Source organism: Vulpes vulpes, chromosome 7 (assembly GCF_048418805.1).
Source record: "Vulpes vulpes isolate BD-2025 chromosome 7, VulVul3, whole genome shotgun sequence".
NCBI lineage: Eukaryota > Metazoa > Chordata > Mammalia > Carnivora > Canidae > Vulpes > Vulpes vulpes.
The window spans coordinates 9489873-9508580 of NC_132786.1; the positions used below are offsets into that span (position 1 = coordinate 9489873).

General features: G+C 49.3%; 1 protein-coding gene across 15 annotated transcripts in view; it reads left to right on the forward strand.

Moving 5' to 3' along the window:
* Nucleotides 1-18708, forward strand: part of HIPK2 (homeodomain interacting protein kinase 2) — a 195666-nt gene that overhangs the window by 55540 nt on the left and 121418 nt on the right. For all 15 annotated transcript variants that reach the window (XR_012002448.1, XR_012002449.1, XR_012002446.1 and 12 more), the window contains one exon: nucleotides 2224-3307. Coding sequence is in view for 10 of the 15 variants with exons in the window: in XM_025982134.2 (XP_025837919.2) it covers nucleotides 2224-3307 (1084 nt within the window). In the remaining 5 variants the exon portion in view is untranslated. The remainder of the gene's footprint in view (nucleotides 1-2223; nucleotides 3308-18708) is intronic.

Consider the following 18708-nt stretch of genomic DNA (forward strand, 5'->3'; position numbering starts at 1 on the left):
ATCCACATTTTTGGAACCAAGAGACTAGAAGAGTATTCTGTGAACAGAAAGGGGGATGTTAGAAAGGGGTGTGAGATGGTTAAATTTTTAGGAGAAGATAAGGGAATTCAGCTTTGGAAGATAGTCTTTGATGTAGCAGGAGGCAGAAATATATTAATGGAAGGAAAGAGGGAGAGCCTGCCCATGATAAAGGCAGGAGTTGCCTGCATAGACATGACAGCTCAAACTGTTTGAATGAATGTCTTCCAGAGAGAACAGAATCAAAATGTTGGAAATGCCAACTATTTGAAGGAGGAAGAGGAAAAGGAACCACTGAGGCACACAGTGTGCAATCACACATTGGAGGAGGAGATTACAGATTCTCATAAGCACAGATAAGAACATCAAGAAGGAAGTTGTGGTCAGCATATCAGATGTTTCAGGAAGGTCAAGGGGAATAGGGGCTGAAAAAGGCCCTTGGGTTAGGCAATTAGGAAGTCGTTTACCTTTAAGAACACAGAACTATAGTGTGTGGATGTGCAGGGGTGGGAGGGAGCATAGATTAAGGAATGAGCCTGAAAGGGAAAGGGAGCATGACCACTGATTATAGGTGAGAAGAAGGAAAAAATTAAAGGGGAAGAGGATGGCTGTTACTCCTCTTGGCTTCTAAGTTGGGAGTGTGTGTGTGTGCACACACACATGAAGGCAGAAGAAAAAGATTAAGTCATTGATTCACTCGGCAAAACTTTATTAAGTACCTAGTCAGGACTTGGATCTAATTAACAGGCAGAAATTGAAAGCTGTAAGAGAAGGAGAGGACAGGGGAGGGAATCCAAAAGGAGGAATCATGAAAATGGGAGGATATCTTGGTGTTGGAAAGGAGAGACACAGCTTCCTCTGAGACCAGAGAGAAGGAAAAAAGGATGGGGGTGGATATAGAGTCTGCAATGTTCTGAAATGAAGAGAATAAAGGTGGGAAGCAAGGTTGCTGACATTGAACTCCTGGACAAAGTGGAAGATGTCTGCTGGGAGAGGGAGGGTGGCCAGGGTGACAGGTGACAGGGTGGGAAGGAAAATGTTCAATGACCACTCCAGCTAATGTGAAGGAGTCAGAGACATGAACATAAGGGTGGCTAGATAGTAGTGATGCTTGACGGAAACCCAGCTGTCCTTGTGCTTCTATGAGAAATGTTTATCAGCTGCAGTTAGATGATGAGCAGTGTTTGTCTTTATTTTCATCTCTAAGAACTTACCTTCCTCACTGTCTTATTTTTTCTTGGTAGTTTTCTTGACTTTTGTTGTTGTTGTTGTTTCTAGAATCACCATAATTGTAAATCATACAACTATTCCAGAGTTATGGTCTTACAGATTTCTGAGGTTATCTCTATTGTGGCTGAGGTGTTGGTATGAAATAACAGTACTTTCTAGATAAACATATTAATAGATGAATTTAGCAGGAAAAGTTAGTGAGTGCCCATGAATGGTGCTACTTACTCCTCCCCCAAAATAAATAAATATTTTAATGTTATAAAACATATAAAATAAATGATCAGATGTTTTGTTTAGGCCACCTAAATGAAAATATCAGACCGAAAAAAAATTTAAAAAAAAAAAAAAACCAGACCGACTGCTGATCTACTCAGCTCTACAGAATTCATTTAAGATGTCTAAGATCCCAGGGGGTACTTATGGTTCATCCAGAAGCTAGCACATCTTGAGTGGCTCCATGATTAGACCTATGTGGGAAGATGTTTCTTCAAATGAGCTAACCTGACAGGGTGTGTGACAAGGCGTAGTAGACCATTCGGGACAACTTCGTATATAACAGTTACCTGGGTCACCTAATACAGTTGGTTTTAGTAGGATTGCAGCCCAGTGAGAATTGAGGAAGAATCTGTTTCTATCATGAACAATATTTATAAAAAGATAAGTAATGAACAAAGTCCTGATACTCTAATTCTGTATCTGAATCTTGATTGTATTCCTGAGTGATTCCACAATTCCCCCATCCCCCTAATTGTGGCAAGGCTGAACACCAGAACTCCTTGGCCCCACCCAAACTTGAGTGGCCAGAATGAGCTTGGGGGGGTGGGAGGGAATAGATTCTCTTTCCCAACCTTGCTTTGAAGTAGAGGGAAAGTATTCTGTAGGACCCAAGCCATTGGCCAGAACTGAGACAAATCGCTGAATTCATTCATTCAGTGGTGACTAAAATATTGATTTTTCCCTTTCTTTTTCTTGTAGGTATGGCCTCACATGTGCAAGTCTTCTCCCCTCACACCCTTCAATCAAGTGCCTTCTGTAGTGTGAAGAAACTGAAAGTAGAGCCGAGTTCCACCTGGGACATGACTGGGTACGGCTCCCACAGCAAAGTGTATAGCCAGAGCAAGAACGTACCACCTTCTCAGCCAGCCACCACAACCGTCAGCACCTCCTTGCCGATCCCAAACCCAAGCCTACCTTACGAGCAGACCATCATCTTCCCAGGAAGCACCGGGCACATAGTTGTAACATCAGCAAGTAGCACTTCTGTCACTGGGCAAGTCCTTGGCGGACCACATAACCTAATGCGTCGAAGCACTGTGAGCCTTCTTGATACCTACCAAAAATGTGGACTCAAGCGTAAGAGTGAGGAGATTGAGAACACAAGCAGCGTGCAGATCATTGAAGAGCATCCACCCATGATTCAGAATAATGCAAGTGGGGCCACCGTAGCCACTGCCACCACATCGACTGCCACCTCCAAAAACAGTGGCTCTAATAGTGAAGGTGATTACCAGCTGGTCCAGCATGAGGTGCTGTGCTCCATGACCAACACTTACGAAGTTTTAGAATTCCTGGGCCGAGGGACGTTTGGGCAAGTGGTCAAGTGCTGGAAACGGGGCACCAACGAAATCGTGGCCATCAAGATCCTGAAGAACCACCCGTCATATGCCCGGCAAGGTCAGATTGAGGTGAGCATCCTGGCCCGCTTGAGCACAGAGAGCGCCGACGACTACAACTTTGTCCGCGCCTATGAATGCTTCCAGCACAAGAACCACACGTGCTTGGTCTTTGAGATGTTGGAGCAGAACCTCTATGACTTTCTGAAGCAGAACAAGTTTAGCCCCTTGCCCCTCAAATACATTCGCCCAGTCCTCCAGCAGGTAGCCACAGCCCTGATGAAACTGAAGAGCCTAGGTCTCATCCATGCCGACCTCAAACCAGAAAACATCATGCTGGTAGATCCTTCCCGACAGCCCTACAGAGTAAAGGTCATCGACTTCGGTTCGGCCAGTCATGTGTCCAAGGCTGTGTGTTCCACCTACCTGCAGTCCAGATACTACAGGTAAGAGCGCTTGCTCAGGGACAGGAGATGCTGAGGGCCCACTGGCGCTGCGCGGTGGTTGCTGGGGTGGGGGTGGGGTGTGAATGACACTTCTCCAGGGTTGCCCTCAAGGCATCATCGTTTAGTCAGACAATTAGGACATGTATATGGAAATGATGGTTAGAAGCAGGGAGCCAGTGTGCTCCTTGGCATAGATGTTCAGAGTCCGAAGGGATGCCTAGAGGCTAGGGTGCAGGGTTTGGCAGGGGGAGTTAGGTCCCCCGACACATAGGGAGGATCCAGACCTGGGCAGGCTGGGCCAGAGGGGCATGCATTACTGAAATCACTGCTGTGGGAACACCCAAGACTCACATGGAAGGTAAGGAGGACACCTGCCCCCCGTTAGTCCACAGCAGGGAATCTGTGGGTAGTGGCTGATGGGATTGAAAGAGTAGCTTGTAGCAGGGTGTCGGGGGGATCTTAAATATCACACTAAGGGGTTGCAACCATGGAGCACGCACTGAGGTGCCGGAACAGGTAACAGGGTGAAAGTGATGTTGGGAAGATGGCTTTCGTAGAGAGCTCTGGATTTGGATTTGGTCAGGACGGAGGGAGGCCTGTGGCCGCCCAGGCAGGGAGTGCAAAGCTTACGCTCCATCACTCACTCAGCAAGAACTCCAGCATGTGCTGGGCACCAGCATGTGGCACAACAGCCCTGGCCAGGCCCTCGCCATCCTGGAGTCTCCAGTGGACTGGCTCCCCACCTCGTCTGTGCGTCGGATGGGGGATGGGGTGGGGTGAGGGACGGGGTTGAAAACTAACCTGGCTTGGGTCCTAATCCCCACAAACTGAATCAACCCTTCTGGGTGTGGGGTCCTGCATGGGTGTTTTCTAATAGCTTTTCTGGGGATCCCAGTGCGCAGCTGGGGTTGGGAGCAGCAGCTCTGTGGGGACCCAGATGAGAGAACACTGGCTTTAGAGTCCGAGAGACCCAAGGCTGGCCTGAATCCCCACACTCAGTAAGCTGTGTGGTATAGCCTTGTTGCCTTGTTTCTCTGTGCCTTCACTTCCTCACCCATAAGCTGGGGAAGTCCGGTCACCAGCCTTAGGGTTGCTGGGACAGTGGACCGCAGTGCCGCAGCCGGAGTGCTTCCCTCACTGGCCAGCTCGTGGTCAGTGCGTGAGGAGTGGAGAGAAATGGGAAGCAGAAGAGTCTGTTCTGGGGAGACATTGATGGGCTGTGCTTGAGGGGATGTCGAGCAGTCCAGTGATTGTGGAGGTTAGCAGGAAACATCCTAAAACTCCCGTGAGAAGATAGCACTGGCACGCATTTAAGAGATTGCCACATAGGCCGTAAAACCAGAGTCCCAAGACTCATGTGCCTGAGCCCCTGTGCCCTGACACTCTGATCGTAGGTGTGCTTTCTCCACCCTTCCCTCTAGGCCACAGAGAAACGCTGCAAAATGGGCTACGTCACGTGGGCCCAGCTGACTGGTCACCTGTCCCCATAGCTGACCCCTTTACCCATCCTCAGCCTGTGAGTCTCGGTGGATAACTTCACACCCCCTTTCCTGAGAGATCCGAGCCACAGGTCGTGTCCCCCCATCCACGGGGACCCTGCTGTGCCTCTGCGCTGCCTCCCCTCCCCACCCCTACCCCTGCCATCTCCTGAGCTGCAGTGACCCTTCTAGCCTCTACTCCCATCTTTCCCCAGTGTTCCTTTCCCACTTTGTCCACCAGCCGCACCATCACCCCATCCCAGCTGAGGAGGAGCCTCTGCCGGCCTCTGCCGCCCAGCCTCCCTGCCTCCCTGCCAGCTCCAGGAGGGAAGGCTCTACTGCTCACCATTGCTGTCTGTCCCTCAGCTCTGGAAGCACATGGAGAGAGAAGCCAGGAGCCTGGTGCTGTGGCCACAGTGGGGTTGGGGGGAAGGCTTAGACATTGCAGGAGAGGGCCCTGTGTGAACCCTGGGGGAAGGGTTGAAGGAGGAGGATGTGCAGGGGTGAGACAGCCACACATGTTCTCTTTAGAAAGTGCCTTTCTTTGAAAGGTAGCTCTGGGCTGCAGCAGCACAGGTCATCTTCGTGGGTCACCAGCCCGGCTGCAGAGTAGCTGGTGCTCGGGCTTTTATTACTCAGTTACTCTCGGTTGCCATTTAGCAAACAGATACCAGTTTTATTCATCTCTACTAGAAACTAAGCATGGCAACTTGTAAAGAGACTTTCAAAAACTCTTTAAAAGGCAATGCACACTGAGGGCAAAACTTGATGTAAATTGACTTTGGGAGTCTTTCTGTCCTCGCATCCTCATCTTGTGCCCCAGTGACACTTCCCACCCTTCTCCCCCGAGATGGTCTCTGCCCCTGTGCCTGGGACCCAGCCTCAGGGAGTCCGGTGGGTGTGGAAGGCTTGTTTGCAGATGGTCTCAGGGCACTCCTTAGCTCTCCTCTCCCTGTCTTCTACCTCTGGCCCCTGTACCCCCATTTCCCTCAAAGACCCTCCCTTTGGGTATGATGTCACCTCCTTCTTTAGATGACTATTGCCTAAAATTCCGGGCAGGCTAACCTCTTCCTCCTCGTGGTCACCTTGGCCAAAAAAAAGAGTGTCCTTTGGATCCCTATTATGGGCCTCCATGCCCAGCTCTGGTCTCAAGGACATGGTCAACATGAACGCCACATTCTGTACCCTCCCCACCTCATCTGAACCCCGGAGCAGTGTGCTACCATAGCAAGCAAGACAGGTGCTTGAGGACGGTCATCAGCTCTGTCTGTGCCAGTCCTAGCTGTCTCTGAGGGACAGCCAACTCCAGACCATGTTTATCATGTTGATTTTCCCAATTGCTTTGCCTCTTATGCGGGCAGGGGACAGGACAGGAGAAAACCCTCCAACTGTCCATTGTTTATCCGAGAAGGAAGACATTTTTCAGCCACAACTTGAGACACTGTGCCTGTGTTTGAGCTGCCTGGGGTAGGGAAGTGAACACTCTGTGGATCTAGCTTTCCATGGGGCCTGGGGTCCCCAGGCACCCCTTCTGTCTGTACTGGATGCATCATCCACTGAGACCTCTCACATTCAAAGGGGAGGAAACTTACATGTCCCTCATTGTAAATGGGACAGTATTAAATGTCTTACCGTGCTCTCTTCCCCAACAAGTGACATGGAAACGGTATGACAGAGAAACGTTCCTGTCCTTGATCTGAGGTACGTGGAAAAAAAGGTGGTGTCACAGGGAGGGAACTCCAGCATTTGGTTGGCCAAGATTGGGGGCATATTCCTGTAGACGCAAGCATGTGTTTTTCAGGAAACAGAGGCTCCTTTTTTAGTTTTTTACATATGATGCATGAGTATCCTCTTCCTACTTGACCTTCCAATCTGAAGGTCTTTTATGTAGTTAACTGCCAAATCGTGCCGTTTCTCAAACTGTATTGTGCATGAGAATCACCAGGAGGGCTTGTTAAGAACACATTTCCACCAAGATCCTGCCCCAGACCCACCAAATCAGAATTTCCAGAAGAGTGCCCCCAGAGAAAGTCTCCACCCTGTGTGTGTGCATGTGCACACACCCACAGAGTTCAATGCAAGGAACTGGAAGTGAGCTTGTGCAGGTGGTCTTAGGCCCTTTCTGAGAAACACTGCTGGGGAGAAAGAGATTTCCTTAATGGTGTCACCTTTCACGTGCTCACACCCCCAGAAATGGAGTTGTAGGTAATCCTCGGTACTCCCGTTACCTCACCTTGGAAGTCCCTGCCATTTCCCTATGTGAGTCTACACTGATGCCAGTTTTTGTGGGGTTTTCTGTTGGTTTTTTTTCTTTCTTTCTGTTTCGGTGGAGGGACAGCAAGCAATAAATTGATGTGGGGGGTATTTCCACTATTGGCATGACCAGGAAACTAAAAACAAGACCAAATATTAAGCTCTACTCTCCGGGAAAACAAACAAAAAGACATACCATTCAGGCAAAGGATAGTCAGTGATTAAAATGTGTAGATTTTCTTGTTTCTGCTCTGGACTGTTCAAAATACCCTATCTAGACTTAATTTAGAACACTTAAGACCATTACTGAGACCTCAAAAAAAATGGGCATAAGATTTAGAACATCATAAATGTCCACTAGTCTCCATCTTCAGAATAATCTAACCTATTTTTGTCTGATTCTTTTGGTTGCAGAGATTATCTTCAGATTGGATACATGGTTGCTCGAGGGAGAGTGGAGATCTGTTTTAATCCAATTCATTAGTCATTCACTGGGGCCTACTGTGTCTCCTGTGGTAGATGTGCTGTTCACTGGCACCTACTGTGTGTCCTGTGGTAGATCTGCTAATGGGAAGGAAGTAAAGGAAGATCTCTAATCTTGAGTTTATGGTCTCTCTGAAGTGATCGAGGACACAAACAAATCCCCTAGAGTATAATCTCATGCTATGATATTGCAAATGTTTGATCACTCTGTAGATATTCATTGAACCTGTAGGGGACAAATCATGAGAATAATCAGTTAGAGAAATTCAAAGTCAATGAAAAGACTTTGCCAGAAGGGTTAATAGGGAAGATTTATTGAAGGAATCTTGAGGTGGGTCTTACAGGCAGTGAGAGACAGTGGTGAGGGAGCCTGGGAGCCCCAGGATTGACACAAATAAGGGAAGATGGTGATATCTGGAAAGAGTTGAAGTCTTGGGTCCGAAAGTAAAGGTTAGGGGAGTGAGGTCTAATAGGGGAGAATATTAATATAGGTGTTGGCTTGGATCTAACAAGAGTAATTTAATGAAGTTAAGGATGTTAAGGAAGTTTAAGCAAATGGAATGGGAAAAAAAAAAGTTGGGGGAACCTAGATTAGGCTAGGAGACAATAGTAGTTCAGGAATAAAAGGCAGAGGCCTTGGATTATAATGCCCATCCCAACCGTATAAATGTGAACACTTTCAGTGCTTTGAACTTTCCAGGTACTGTGACTGCGTAATTGGCCCAGAGGGGATAGTTTTCTGTGTTTGTTTTGCTCTCTTTTGTTTATTGACTTTGCTTTCTCTAAAGCACAATTCGGAAGCTCTGGTCTCTTTGGAACCTGGTGTCAAATTCCACCCCTGCTACTGAGTGATAGGTTCCAGAGGGGGAGTCAGGAGGCTCCACCCCAGTGCTCACCCTGTGTGTCCCCAGCTGACTGTGTTCCACTGAGTCATTGGTGAACGTCAGAGTGAGCCATCCACACTCCTGCATCTGGACCCCATTATGACCAAGGCCTGTTTTGGGACATGTGGTTGGTCAGAGTTGATGGTTTGCCCTGTGGTCACGGGACTGTTTTTTCTCCTGTGGGTTTAGCTTGGCCTCCTCAGCCCAAACTGGGAGCCCTCCATAATCTCTTCCCTATCAGTTGGGGACAAGGGGCATGGCACATGCCAAAATGCCATACTCTCACTTCAGAAAAGGGGCACAGCTTCATAAAGCCATAAACATCAGTAGTTTCAAAAATTGTGTAACTTGTGCAGATAATAAAGTATAAAGGGGGGATCCCTGGGTGGTGCAGCGGTTTAGCGCCTGCCTTTGGCCCAGGGCACGATCCTGGAGACCCGGGATCGAATCCCACATCGGGCTCCCGGTGCATGGAGCCTGCTTCTCCCTCTGCCTGTGTCTCTGCCTCTCTCTCTCTCTCTCTCTCTCTGTGTGTGTGACTATCATAAATGAATAAAAATTAAAAAAAAAAAAAGTATAAAGGGAAGGGTGCCTGACTAGACGTTAGGTTTGATTGAAAAGAAGAGCCCTGTAAGCAATCACATTGCAGGCGTTAGCTTTTTCAATTAATTTACTTTTATTGCTAGCTGATAATAACAGGAAAAGGCTCTAGTTTACACTTTGAGGATATTCGGTGAAATATTCAACCCACTGACAATCTCATCCACCCAGGGAGACGGTGATAAACATGTGAAAGTTTTTCGGTTGCAGCTTTGCTTTTCCAAGGAGAAGTAACCAGTAAGTCATCTGGCTGTTAGATTATCTTCAGTTTCCCTTTACTTGTCTCTAGGACCTTGAACTGTAAGGTGAAATAATTTGAAATTAAAATTTTCTTTAGCGAGAAGCTAGAGTGGGAAGCTTTGCATGTACTTGAGTATATCTGCCCAGGTGCCCCCTTCCCTCCTGCACACACATGCATGCTCACACCCATATGCAAGTACTCACACTCACAAACACAGTAGCACAGCATAAGCCCATGCATGGCAAATGCAGATGTGAGTGTCCACCACAGCATCACATGGAAGGAGACACACAGACATGCAGCAGACATGCGTGTACATGCAAGGACACACACACACCTTCCATTCAGAGACACAGAAGTAACCTGCACCCTCACAAACCATGTGAGCACACCTGAGCAACCTCACAGAAGCTGTGTCCATGCCCCAGAAAGTTGGCCCAGTTTCCTGCCTTGCAGCAAGGATACCTGCTATACGTCCAGGACAGTGGGCAGTGCGCCTGGAACCACTTTGGAGCCCAAGGTATAAACCAGTTGTTTCCAAAGTGTAATCCAAGGATCCTCCTACTACAGAACCACGAAGGTACTTCTCAAAAATGCAGAGTCCTTGGTTGCAAAACAAATCTAATGAGGCTCTCTGGCAGTGGGGCCAGGTGCCATGCATTTAAACAAACTCTACGGCTACCTCTGCTATTAAAACTACTTTACTGAGGTACGATTGGCAAACAGAAGGCTGTGTGTAGGTAATGTGTGCAACTTGATGGGTTTGAAGATAAGTATATACCATGAAACTATCACTACAGTCTATGCCATAAACCGATCCAGCAACTCCACAAGTTTCTCCCCACCCTTTTTATCCAACATCATTATCATCATCATCATGATTTTATCCTTTGAGAACTGTGGCTCTAGATGGTGGGGCTTGCAGAATCTGTCACCTTTCTGCCCCTTGGCAGGTGTACCATGTGCCCTGTCGAGATGGGAGAAGCAGAGCCTCCAGTGACACCTGGCTTTGAGCCATGGATCATTCACCTGAGTGGCTGACAATCCCTCTCTGGGGCACAGTTGGTACATTGCTTGCAGTCAGACCCCTTTATGCCCCAGCAGTGGTGACAGTGAAGATCCCAGAATAGTTGGTAAGATAGGAGAGGGTGTGTGTGTTGGTGAACTGGGAAGCAGGTGGTTAGGAAGAGGTGGGCTGCTTGGGTGGGGGGAGATAGCAGATGAGCAGCAGAGATGACAACGTATGTCACTCTTTGGGTGATTTCCAGTAGACATAGCACTTACTGCCGGGTGGCGACCAGGCTCTCCCTGTAGCCACAGCTGGGTTTGGAGCTATAATCCCCATTTATGCATCGAACAAGTAATTTTTTGAATTCCGAAGATGTGCCAGACACTGTGCTTTGTGCTGAGGTTTGAAGAAATGAGTAGGAGTGCCTTCAACTATGCAGTTCTGCCCCCAAATCTGTAATGGAATGAGCTGTCCTAGGGGAGTCAGTGGTTGGGTGTGCCAGGCTCTACTGTCCTTGCCTGCCCAGTGTAGACATCTCTCATTAAACCAAGAGGGGAGAAGGTACAAGATAAGCCTGGAGTCTCCTTTCTCCTTTCACCTTCAGCCCTTTGGGCTGCTGGCTGATCTTAAAGCTAGATGGAGGGTCAGGGCTCTTAGTCTTGGGTATTGGCCTGTGGCCCTCATTCCCAGGCAGAGACGGAGATGGTGGCTTTGTGGTAATGAAAGTCTTAGGTTGGGGATCCCCAAAGCCAAAATAGAGACAGAGCTTGGGTGCAGAGAGTCCTTTCGGGAGAAGATCTCAGAAAACAGGAGCAAGGGAATGGGGAAGTGATACCATAATTAGGGGGCTGCCCCATTCTACCTCCAAGGAGCCCACTGAAGGCCTTTGGGATTGGGCCCCAGAGGGTAAGAGGCTGGGGCTCTGGTCCCCGAGAGGTTGAGGTCTGTGGACCTTTGTGCGGGCCAAGCTGGTGTGAGGACTGGGTGGGCTAGGGCAGACTGAGAGGAGGCTGAAGCAGAAAAGCAAGGTACGTGGTGCATGACGGCGGCTGAAATCAGAGGGAACGCAATACACGCCCTGGGAGGGCCCAAGGTGTGTGCTGCAGCACTCTGCCCAGACCTCCAGGTCCTCCCCACCAATTACATGTGACCTGTTTTTAAATGGAAAGAGAATAAAAGGGAATACCTTTTCAAGCAAATTTAAGGAATATATAGGCCAAGAATTCAGAGTTGAACTCTAAACTTTGGTTGTTTGGAAGTTGAAGATCTGATAAAAGCTATTTTTTTTAAACTAAAATTAATGAATCTTGCCAGCACCCCACCCATTTGTAGCTGGTGAAGTGCCAGCTGGAGGTGGGAGATGGGTTGGGCTCTGGAAAAGAATATCCGGGGGCCGCGGCTTGAGGACCTTGACATGGGAGCTTGTCAGAAGCAGGGGAGGGAGGTGGCAGGAGCTGCTCTTCTCCCTGTGTTCTGCACTCACGGGCAGTAGGTGTGCTGGCACCATTCCCTATGGCTCCTTTGTTGAATGAGTGAATGGCACCAGTGTCCCCGTGTGTCTTAGCCCAGCTCACACTGCCACACGGCAGATGCCCTCATTTGCCTGATTTCTTGCGGTCTTTCACTGGTCACCTAAAACCCAGGCCCCTGGCATCCGGGAGCTCCGAACCCTGGACCATACGGGACCCCAGTTGCAGCCCCCTGGGAGTGTACACATCTCACCAGAAACATTCATTCCCATCTTGCCTTTCCACCTGTGAGATTTCAATTTAAAACCTGAAGACAGCTGACTCGGCTTTTAACAGATTAGTTCCCTGAAATCAGCCAACATCTGTCATGTCCCATTATACCTTTGCAGAAAATTAGAAGTGACTCCCCTAGCATGGAGCAGGGGCTGAGCACAGCACGATCCGACTGGAGAGCCTTGAGGGTGTGAAGATGGTGCCGTCCTCTGGGCCTCTAACCTCTTATCAGCCTCTCCATCTGGGGGACTTTACACCCATGCTAGACAGGACTCCCTTAACTTAGTCATCCTACCTGTGAGCTCGTGAACAAAGATTTCCTGCGGAGAACGGGGCTGCTCGTACACTGCTCCACATGTGCTCAGCACATGCGAAGTTCTCAGTAAATGTTAGCGGCTAATATTTTTACTGCTACTACTGTTATCATTGTCATTATTCTTCTCATCGTTACCATATGTGGCAACAGGCCTGGCTTTGAATTCCAGCTCTGCTACATTATAGCTGTGTGACTTTAGGCAAGTTCCCATGCCTCTCTGAGCCTCATTCTCTTCTCCAATAAGGGAAGAATCACAATGGCTGCAGAAGCTGTTATGGAGACTGGATGAGGGAGCAGCCTGTGTCTGATGCACCTGTGTGTACCTTGCCCCCCGGCCTGGGGCGCTTCTCATGACCATCATGCTCTCCCCCTTGGGCTCCCTTCACAACGTGCGTCAGGTGTAGCATCTGTTTCATTTGGTCAGTGTGTCACTAGTGAGCAGCATCCCCAGTGTTCCCAAGCTTCCTGGGATCACGCACAATTTCTTTTTCATCTCTGTAGATGTGGAGGCCAAGCACATGCTTTACTTTCAGTTGGTGCCAAATTGAAGGAGGGCCTGCGTGCTGGAGCATGGTTGGTGGGTTTCCTCCAGTGTCAGGAAGGGACAGTATCCAACTCAACAGTGAAGGCAGGGGTCAGCATTTGAGGAGAGGAGTGACATCTCCCCCTCTGAGTTGGGAAGGACAGGTGACAGAACTGTTTTGGCTTGGCAAGAAAGGCGGGGGTGCTGTTCCTGACTTGAGGGCACCGGCTGTTGCCATCCTGCTGCCGCCACTGGTGAACATGAGAACAGCCCTGAGGTCCTGCACTCTTCAGGCTGGACACAGAAGCCCCAGAGTGGGGAACGGCACGCTGGAAGCCTCATAAAGTTAGATTGCATCTGACACCTGCTGTGACTTCCTGCATCCTACTCCCCATCTCTACCCACATCACGAGGGTCAGGGAGCCAAGAATGGAGTGATGTTGAGAGACTGTTCAGAGACCCCCTGCAGGTGTGTGTGCATGTGTGTGTATTGGTATGTATGTACATGTGTTGGATGTGAGTAGTTTTGGTGTGGGTGTTGGATTTGTGAGTGTATGTTGGTGTGTGTTGAATGTGTGTCTAATGTGTGTGCATTGGATGTGTGTGTGTTGAATGTGTGTTTGGTATTGTGAGTACTGGTATGGGTGTTGGTGTGTTGGTATGTATAACTGTATTGTATGTGTGTTACATTTGTGTGTGTTGGTGTGCTTGTGTGTGGATACTGGATGTGTGAGTGTGTTGCTGTGGGTTTATTGTGTGTTGAATGTGTTTGGTGTATGTATTATATGAGTATTGGTGTGGTGTATGTTGGTGTGGATATGTGTTACTATGAGTGGGGATGTGGATGTGTATGTGTGTTAGATGTGTGAGCGTGTGTTGGTAGTGGGTATATGTGGGTATTGGATATGTGAGTGTGTGGTGTGGGTGTTGGGTGTATGAGTATGTTGGTGTGGGTGTGTGTTGTATTGGTGTGGGTATGTGTTGGCCTGTATGAGTATGTGTTGTGTGTGTTGGATGTGTGTGTGTATTGGTGTGTGTGTGTTCGATGTTTTGGAGTGTGTGCATTGGATATATGAGTATTGATGTGGGTATATATTGGTACAGGTGTGTGTTGGCATGTATGAGTGTGTGTTGGGTGTGTTGGATATGTGAGTGTGTGTTGGGTATGTGTGTGTGTTGGGTGTGTGAGTATTGGCATGAGTGTGTGTTGATGTGAGTATGTGTTGGCCTATATGAGTGTGTGTTGGGTGTGTTGGTATGTTGGATATGTGAGTGTGTGTGTTGGATGTGTATTGGCATGTGTGTTGGTAGAGGTGCGTGGGGGGTGTGTGCTCAGTGGCAGCAGATAGACTGGTCCGTGGGATCCCCTGTATGTGGCGCCCCTTCTGGTCCTGTTCCTTGTGACTGGGGACGTGTACTCTTTAGTCTCACACAACCTCATTTATGTAAACGTGGACCGTAAAATAAAAGTTCTGTGGCCAGAACACCAGGGACGTTGTTCGTCCTCTATTGACCTCCAGTGAAGGAGTTCTAGCTCTCTTTTTTGTCAATTAGAACTTCTATTGGCAAATAAAAATGCACCAAGTAGTGACCCCCTAGAATATAAATAGACTTGGCTCTGAGCTCAGATGTCCTCTCTTGTGAAAATGGACTATCCACCCTGAACAGCAGCAGGATGGTCTCGAGCGATGGGAGAGCTCTGTGTCCTGCTCGTGGCAGTGGAGCTGCAAATCCACATGAGGACTAAGAACTCAGGCTACTTACATCAAAAAATTAAATTAAAATGTTAGAAATAAAACCTTTAAATCTGTTTACCCTTCAAGACCTCTTAAGGAAATTGTTGATGCCATTAAACCCTTAAACCTTATCTTGCCTGGTTTTTCTTCCTGTTTTTGTTGTGTTGTGTTGCGTTGGGGCAAAAGAGATAAATTTGTTCATCCTGTCACAGGATGGCCAGCAGGGTAACAGTCATTTCTGGCAATGGCCGGATGGGGGAACCCATGGAAACAGCTCCGGGGAATAAACAGCTGCCGGGGCCGGAAGCACTTCTATCAGGCTGTCTCTTTATTCTGTGCATTGCTTCGTGTATAGGTCATAGACTTGTCCTCTAAAACTTCAGGACAGTGACCGCCAGGAACAGAGAAGTGACACACTGTTCCTTCTGAAGTGTCAAGAGTCCAGAAAGAAGATTAAGTCTCTGTGGAGAGCGGTCATCCAGCTTTATTATGCCTACAGGGTCCTGCCTTTGGCTGTCCCATTATTGTGGCCACGACCAGCACACCCATGTGTGAACCAACCCGATTGTCCCCAAACCAGCTTTTCCGTGTGGTGGGCCTCCCGTTGTGAGGAGATGTTCATGCTTGTTACAGGGTAGTAGCTGGTTTTGCAGGGATTTTCTTGTGTCCCCCCACAGAGAGGGCGTGCCTGCGTGCCATCTTGGATGCAGAGGGTTGTCTCGCCTGTGTCTGAGTGTCAGACCTTGGAGAGGGGCCCCTGTCCCCAGCAGTCGTCCCAGGCATGACAAGGCCAGTTCTGGCAGCAGGACCCAGGTCATGCACCCCAATAACTGGGCCATGGCCCAAGGCCACATGCTGGGCACAGAGCCACGTTCCTTCTTCTCCCTCCCCACTGACAGGAGCTTTTCACTTGCTCCTTTGGATGAAACGAGAGGGTCACCAGCATGTGAACATCGTGTCACTGTGTCCTCTGCAGCTCAGAGCAGCCAGTTTAAGACACAGGTCTTCTGCTGTGGCTCTCCTGGCAGTGAGAGGTCCGCTGGTTTGCAGATTTGAGCTCGCGGCCGCACTGCCCCTGTTTGCCTCGTCCCTGTTACACTACTCAGGCTGCTCTCTCTGCATTAGGTCCAAGGAGCAATGGGCTAGCCTTCCTTGCTCTTGAACATTCTCTTTTAAGATGCTCCCCACATCTCCTTCCTTAATTCCCTGCCCTTACTCCATTCCCTGCTCTGGCTCCCACATCCCGGGTCCTAACCTGGAATTCAAAGCCCTGAGTCCCAGGGCCCCAACCCTCCCCTCACCCCATGTGGCCTCAGTGTCTGCCAGGCACCTACACTGCCACCTTTGCTTAGACTTTTCCCCTGCCCTCCACACTACCCGGAGCCCCAAGCCCAGCCCTTGTGAAACTGCCATGACCGGAAGTGATCTCTCCCCTCCTCAAAACATTTGGATTTAGTGTAATCTGCCTTGTTAGTCATCCGTCCATCTGATCTTCAAGGAAATTGTACACTTCCTGGGGCTAGGGTCTGGCTCTTCAACCCCATGGAAGAATCAGGGCTGATGTTATCAACTGGTTTTATGGTGAGCTAACACCACTAGCCACCTCTGGCTCAATCTAGGGAGATGACAGGGGGATAGACCTGGGTCCCAGCATCCCACCAAATGCGGAACACAGGGTGAGTCTCTTAGCCATTTCCTCGGCTTCTGGATCCCATGATGTTCTGTGAAGGCACTGGAACCCATGAAGGTCTCTGTATGTGTGCGGTACTGTGTCGAAGCTTCACACAGCTCCCCTGAGGCTTGTGTGTGTAGGTTATTAATTCTGATGTTCCTGGCTCTTCCTTTTACTTCTCTTCCCTCTACGTGTGTTCCCAGGGTTCTCCCGAGCTAATCCAAGTGGACATACCAGCAGTGATGGAAGTCTTAGACACCATGTACTTAGGGCGGGAGCGGGGGGAGGAGACAGCTAAGCAAGAGCCCAGCTTTCTGAGTGTTGTCCATTGATTGCTTTTCTGTCCTGTGCCAGAGCTGCCCCTATAAGAAACGTCTCCATGGGTGACTCTCGACTTGGGGCCATGCAGATCCAAACAAGGTTTCTGCTGGTGCTAACAAGCTATGAGATTGAAGATAGATTTTCTTTGAGAAATGGGCCATTTAAAGTTTTTTTCCCCAACTTCTCATGTTTATATTCCGTGTCATGGTTCAAATGGAAAGGCACCCATTTTCATCTCATTGCTTTTCTTTATAAGCTCCATTCAGCAAGTAATATGGAACACGGACTGTGTGCAAAATACAGTGGACACTAAGGGGACACTGCGCTTGGATCTGGGGAGGGTGCTGTGGCATCCTTGGAAAGAACATCTCTTCTGAGCATACACATTTAAATGACAGCCGCAGAAATGGAAGGCACCAAAGAAATTAGCCCAAGGGCCAAGTGGACCAGACTCTCTCTGGGACGGGAAAGTGACAGTCTGTATTTGCCCAGGCCTATGGGTATGATGGTCATTCATGTTTTGAGTATTCCAGGAATGTGGCTTTGTGTGACCATTATCCTAACTCTGAAGGTGGTTCAGACAGCAGGAGCATCCTTGTCTCACTGTGGGGTCAGTGACTTGTCTGGGGCCACACGTGTGTTGGTGACCAACCCACAAGTGCAGCCTATGTCCCACTCCATCCAGATGATTCCCCACCGAGGACCTCCAGGCTTGCATCTTGGAACGCTGAGGGATGCAGAGGGACAGCCTCTAGCTGCTGTAGGCAGGCCGGGGGCTTCTGGGTAGGCTGAGAAATGCGTTTGCTGTGAGCAGTCTCCTGTCTGTCGTCCTGCCCTCCCCACCCTCCTACAGACAGGCGTCCCGTCCTCTAGAGAGTGCCGAGGAGCCACAATTCCTTGTCATGTTGGGAGTCCCGAGCAGAATGTGCGCTCTGCGTGGACACTGTGGATTTACATACCTCTTGGTGTTCTTTGTTGCTCCCTCCCTGTCCTAGTGGTAGTGAAATGTGGTGTCCTTGACCCTGGACAGGACGATGTCCGCACCCACTGTGAAATGAACACGCTCAGGTCAGAGGCCAGATGGCACGGGCACACAGCCACCATGCACACGCGCACCCGATCTGCCAGGGCGTGCCACACATCTGCACATTACCCCACAGTGGACACGGGCATCGGGTCAGCCTTGGCCCCAAGAGCCTACCCTAAAACTGAGGACAGGATGAGTGCGGCTAATCATGATGCTAAAGTTCAGGCCCTGCAGGCTCCTGCACTGGGAGGGATCACCCTGCACAGGACAGAGGGACCCGCACTACCCCACTCGGGGCCCGCCCTGCCCGCTGACAGCAGGGTGTGCTGAGCCTCACACCCCCCTGCTTTCCCGTAAAACTTCTCCCTGCACCAGACCTGACTTCTCGCTATGGAAGGCAGACACATACGGCTCAAGTGTGGTCGTGTTCTCCAGGTACCAAAGAGGAAGCAGGAGAGACTGTACATATTCACGTTATCCCTCTTTCCATCTAGCAGGCAAGACTCACCACCCTTAAATACTTTCAATTTTGCCTGCACAGCATGTAAATTGCTGGGTTTGTTTTGCCACGGAAATTGAACATTTCTAACGAAACATGACAACACTATCTTTCCTAGCAGGTAGGAGGGGAGCGCTTCTGCAGGAGATGTGCTCCCCACCGCCCTTGGGAAAGGAGATGGTGCCCGGCGCTGGTGAAGGGAGGTGGAGGACTCCCAGCTCTCCGGTGTCTCCTAAACAGGCTGCTGGCCACCCCAGCTACCTTGCCTTAACAGACTGGACGCCCCCGTCCATGAGACAGGCCATTGGAGCGGATCGAGGAGGGCTGTGGTGCTGAGTGCTACGCGCAGTTATTGTTTTTCTTATTAATTATAACCGTCCTTCAAGGACTTAGGCTTCATTTCCCTATTCACCTTTCCCTGGCCACTCTGCTCTCCATGCATCTCTCCCTCGTCTGTTGTAAATTCTCTCTGCATTTAAAATTCGTATTTTATGCCTTCTTGCATTTGAGAGAACTTTTGGACTTACATTTGTTTTATAATTTGTCCTGGGTGTTAGTCTTGGGCAACCAGCTAGACTGTAAATGTCCTGGGTGTCCGTTCTGGTGATTAACATATT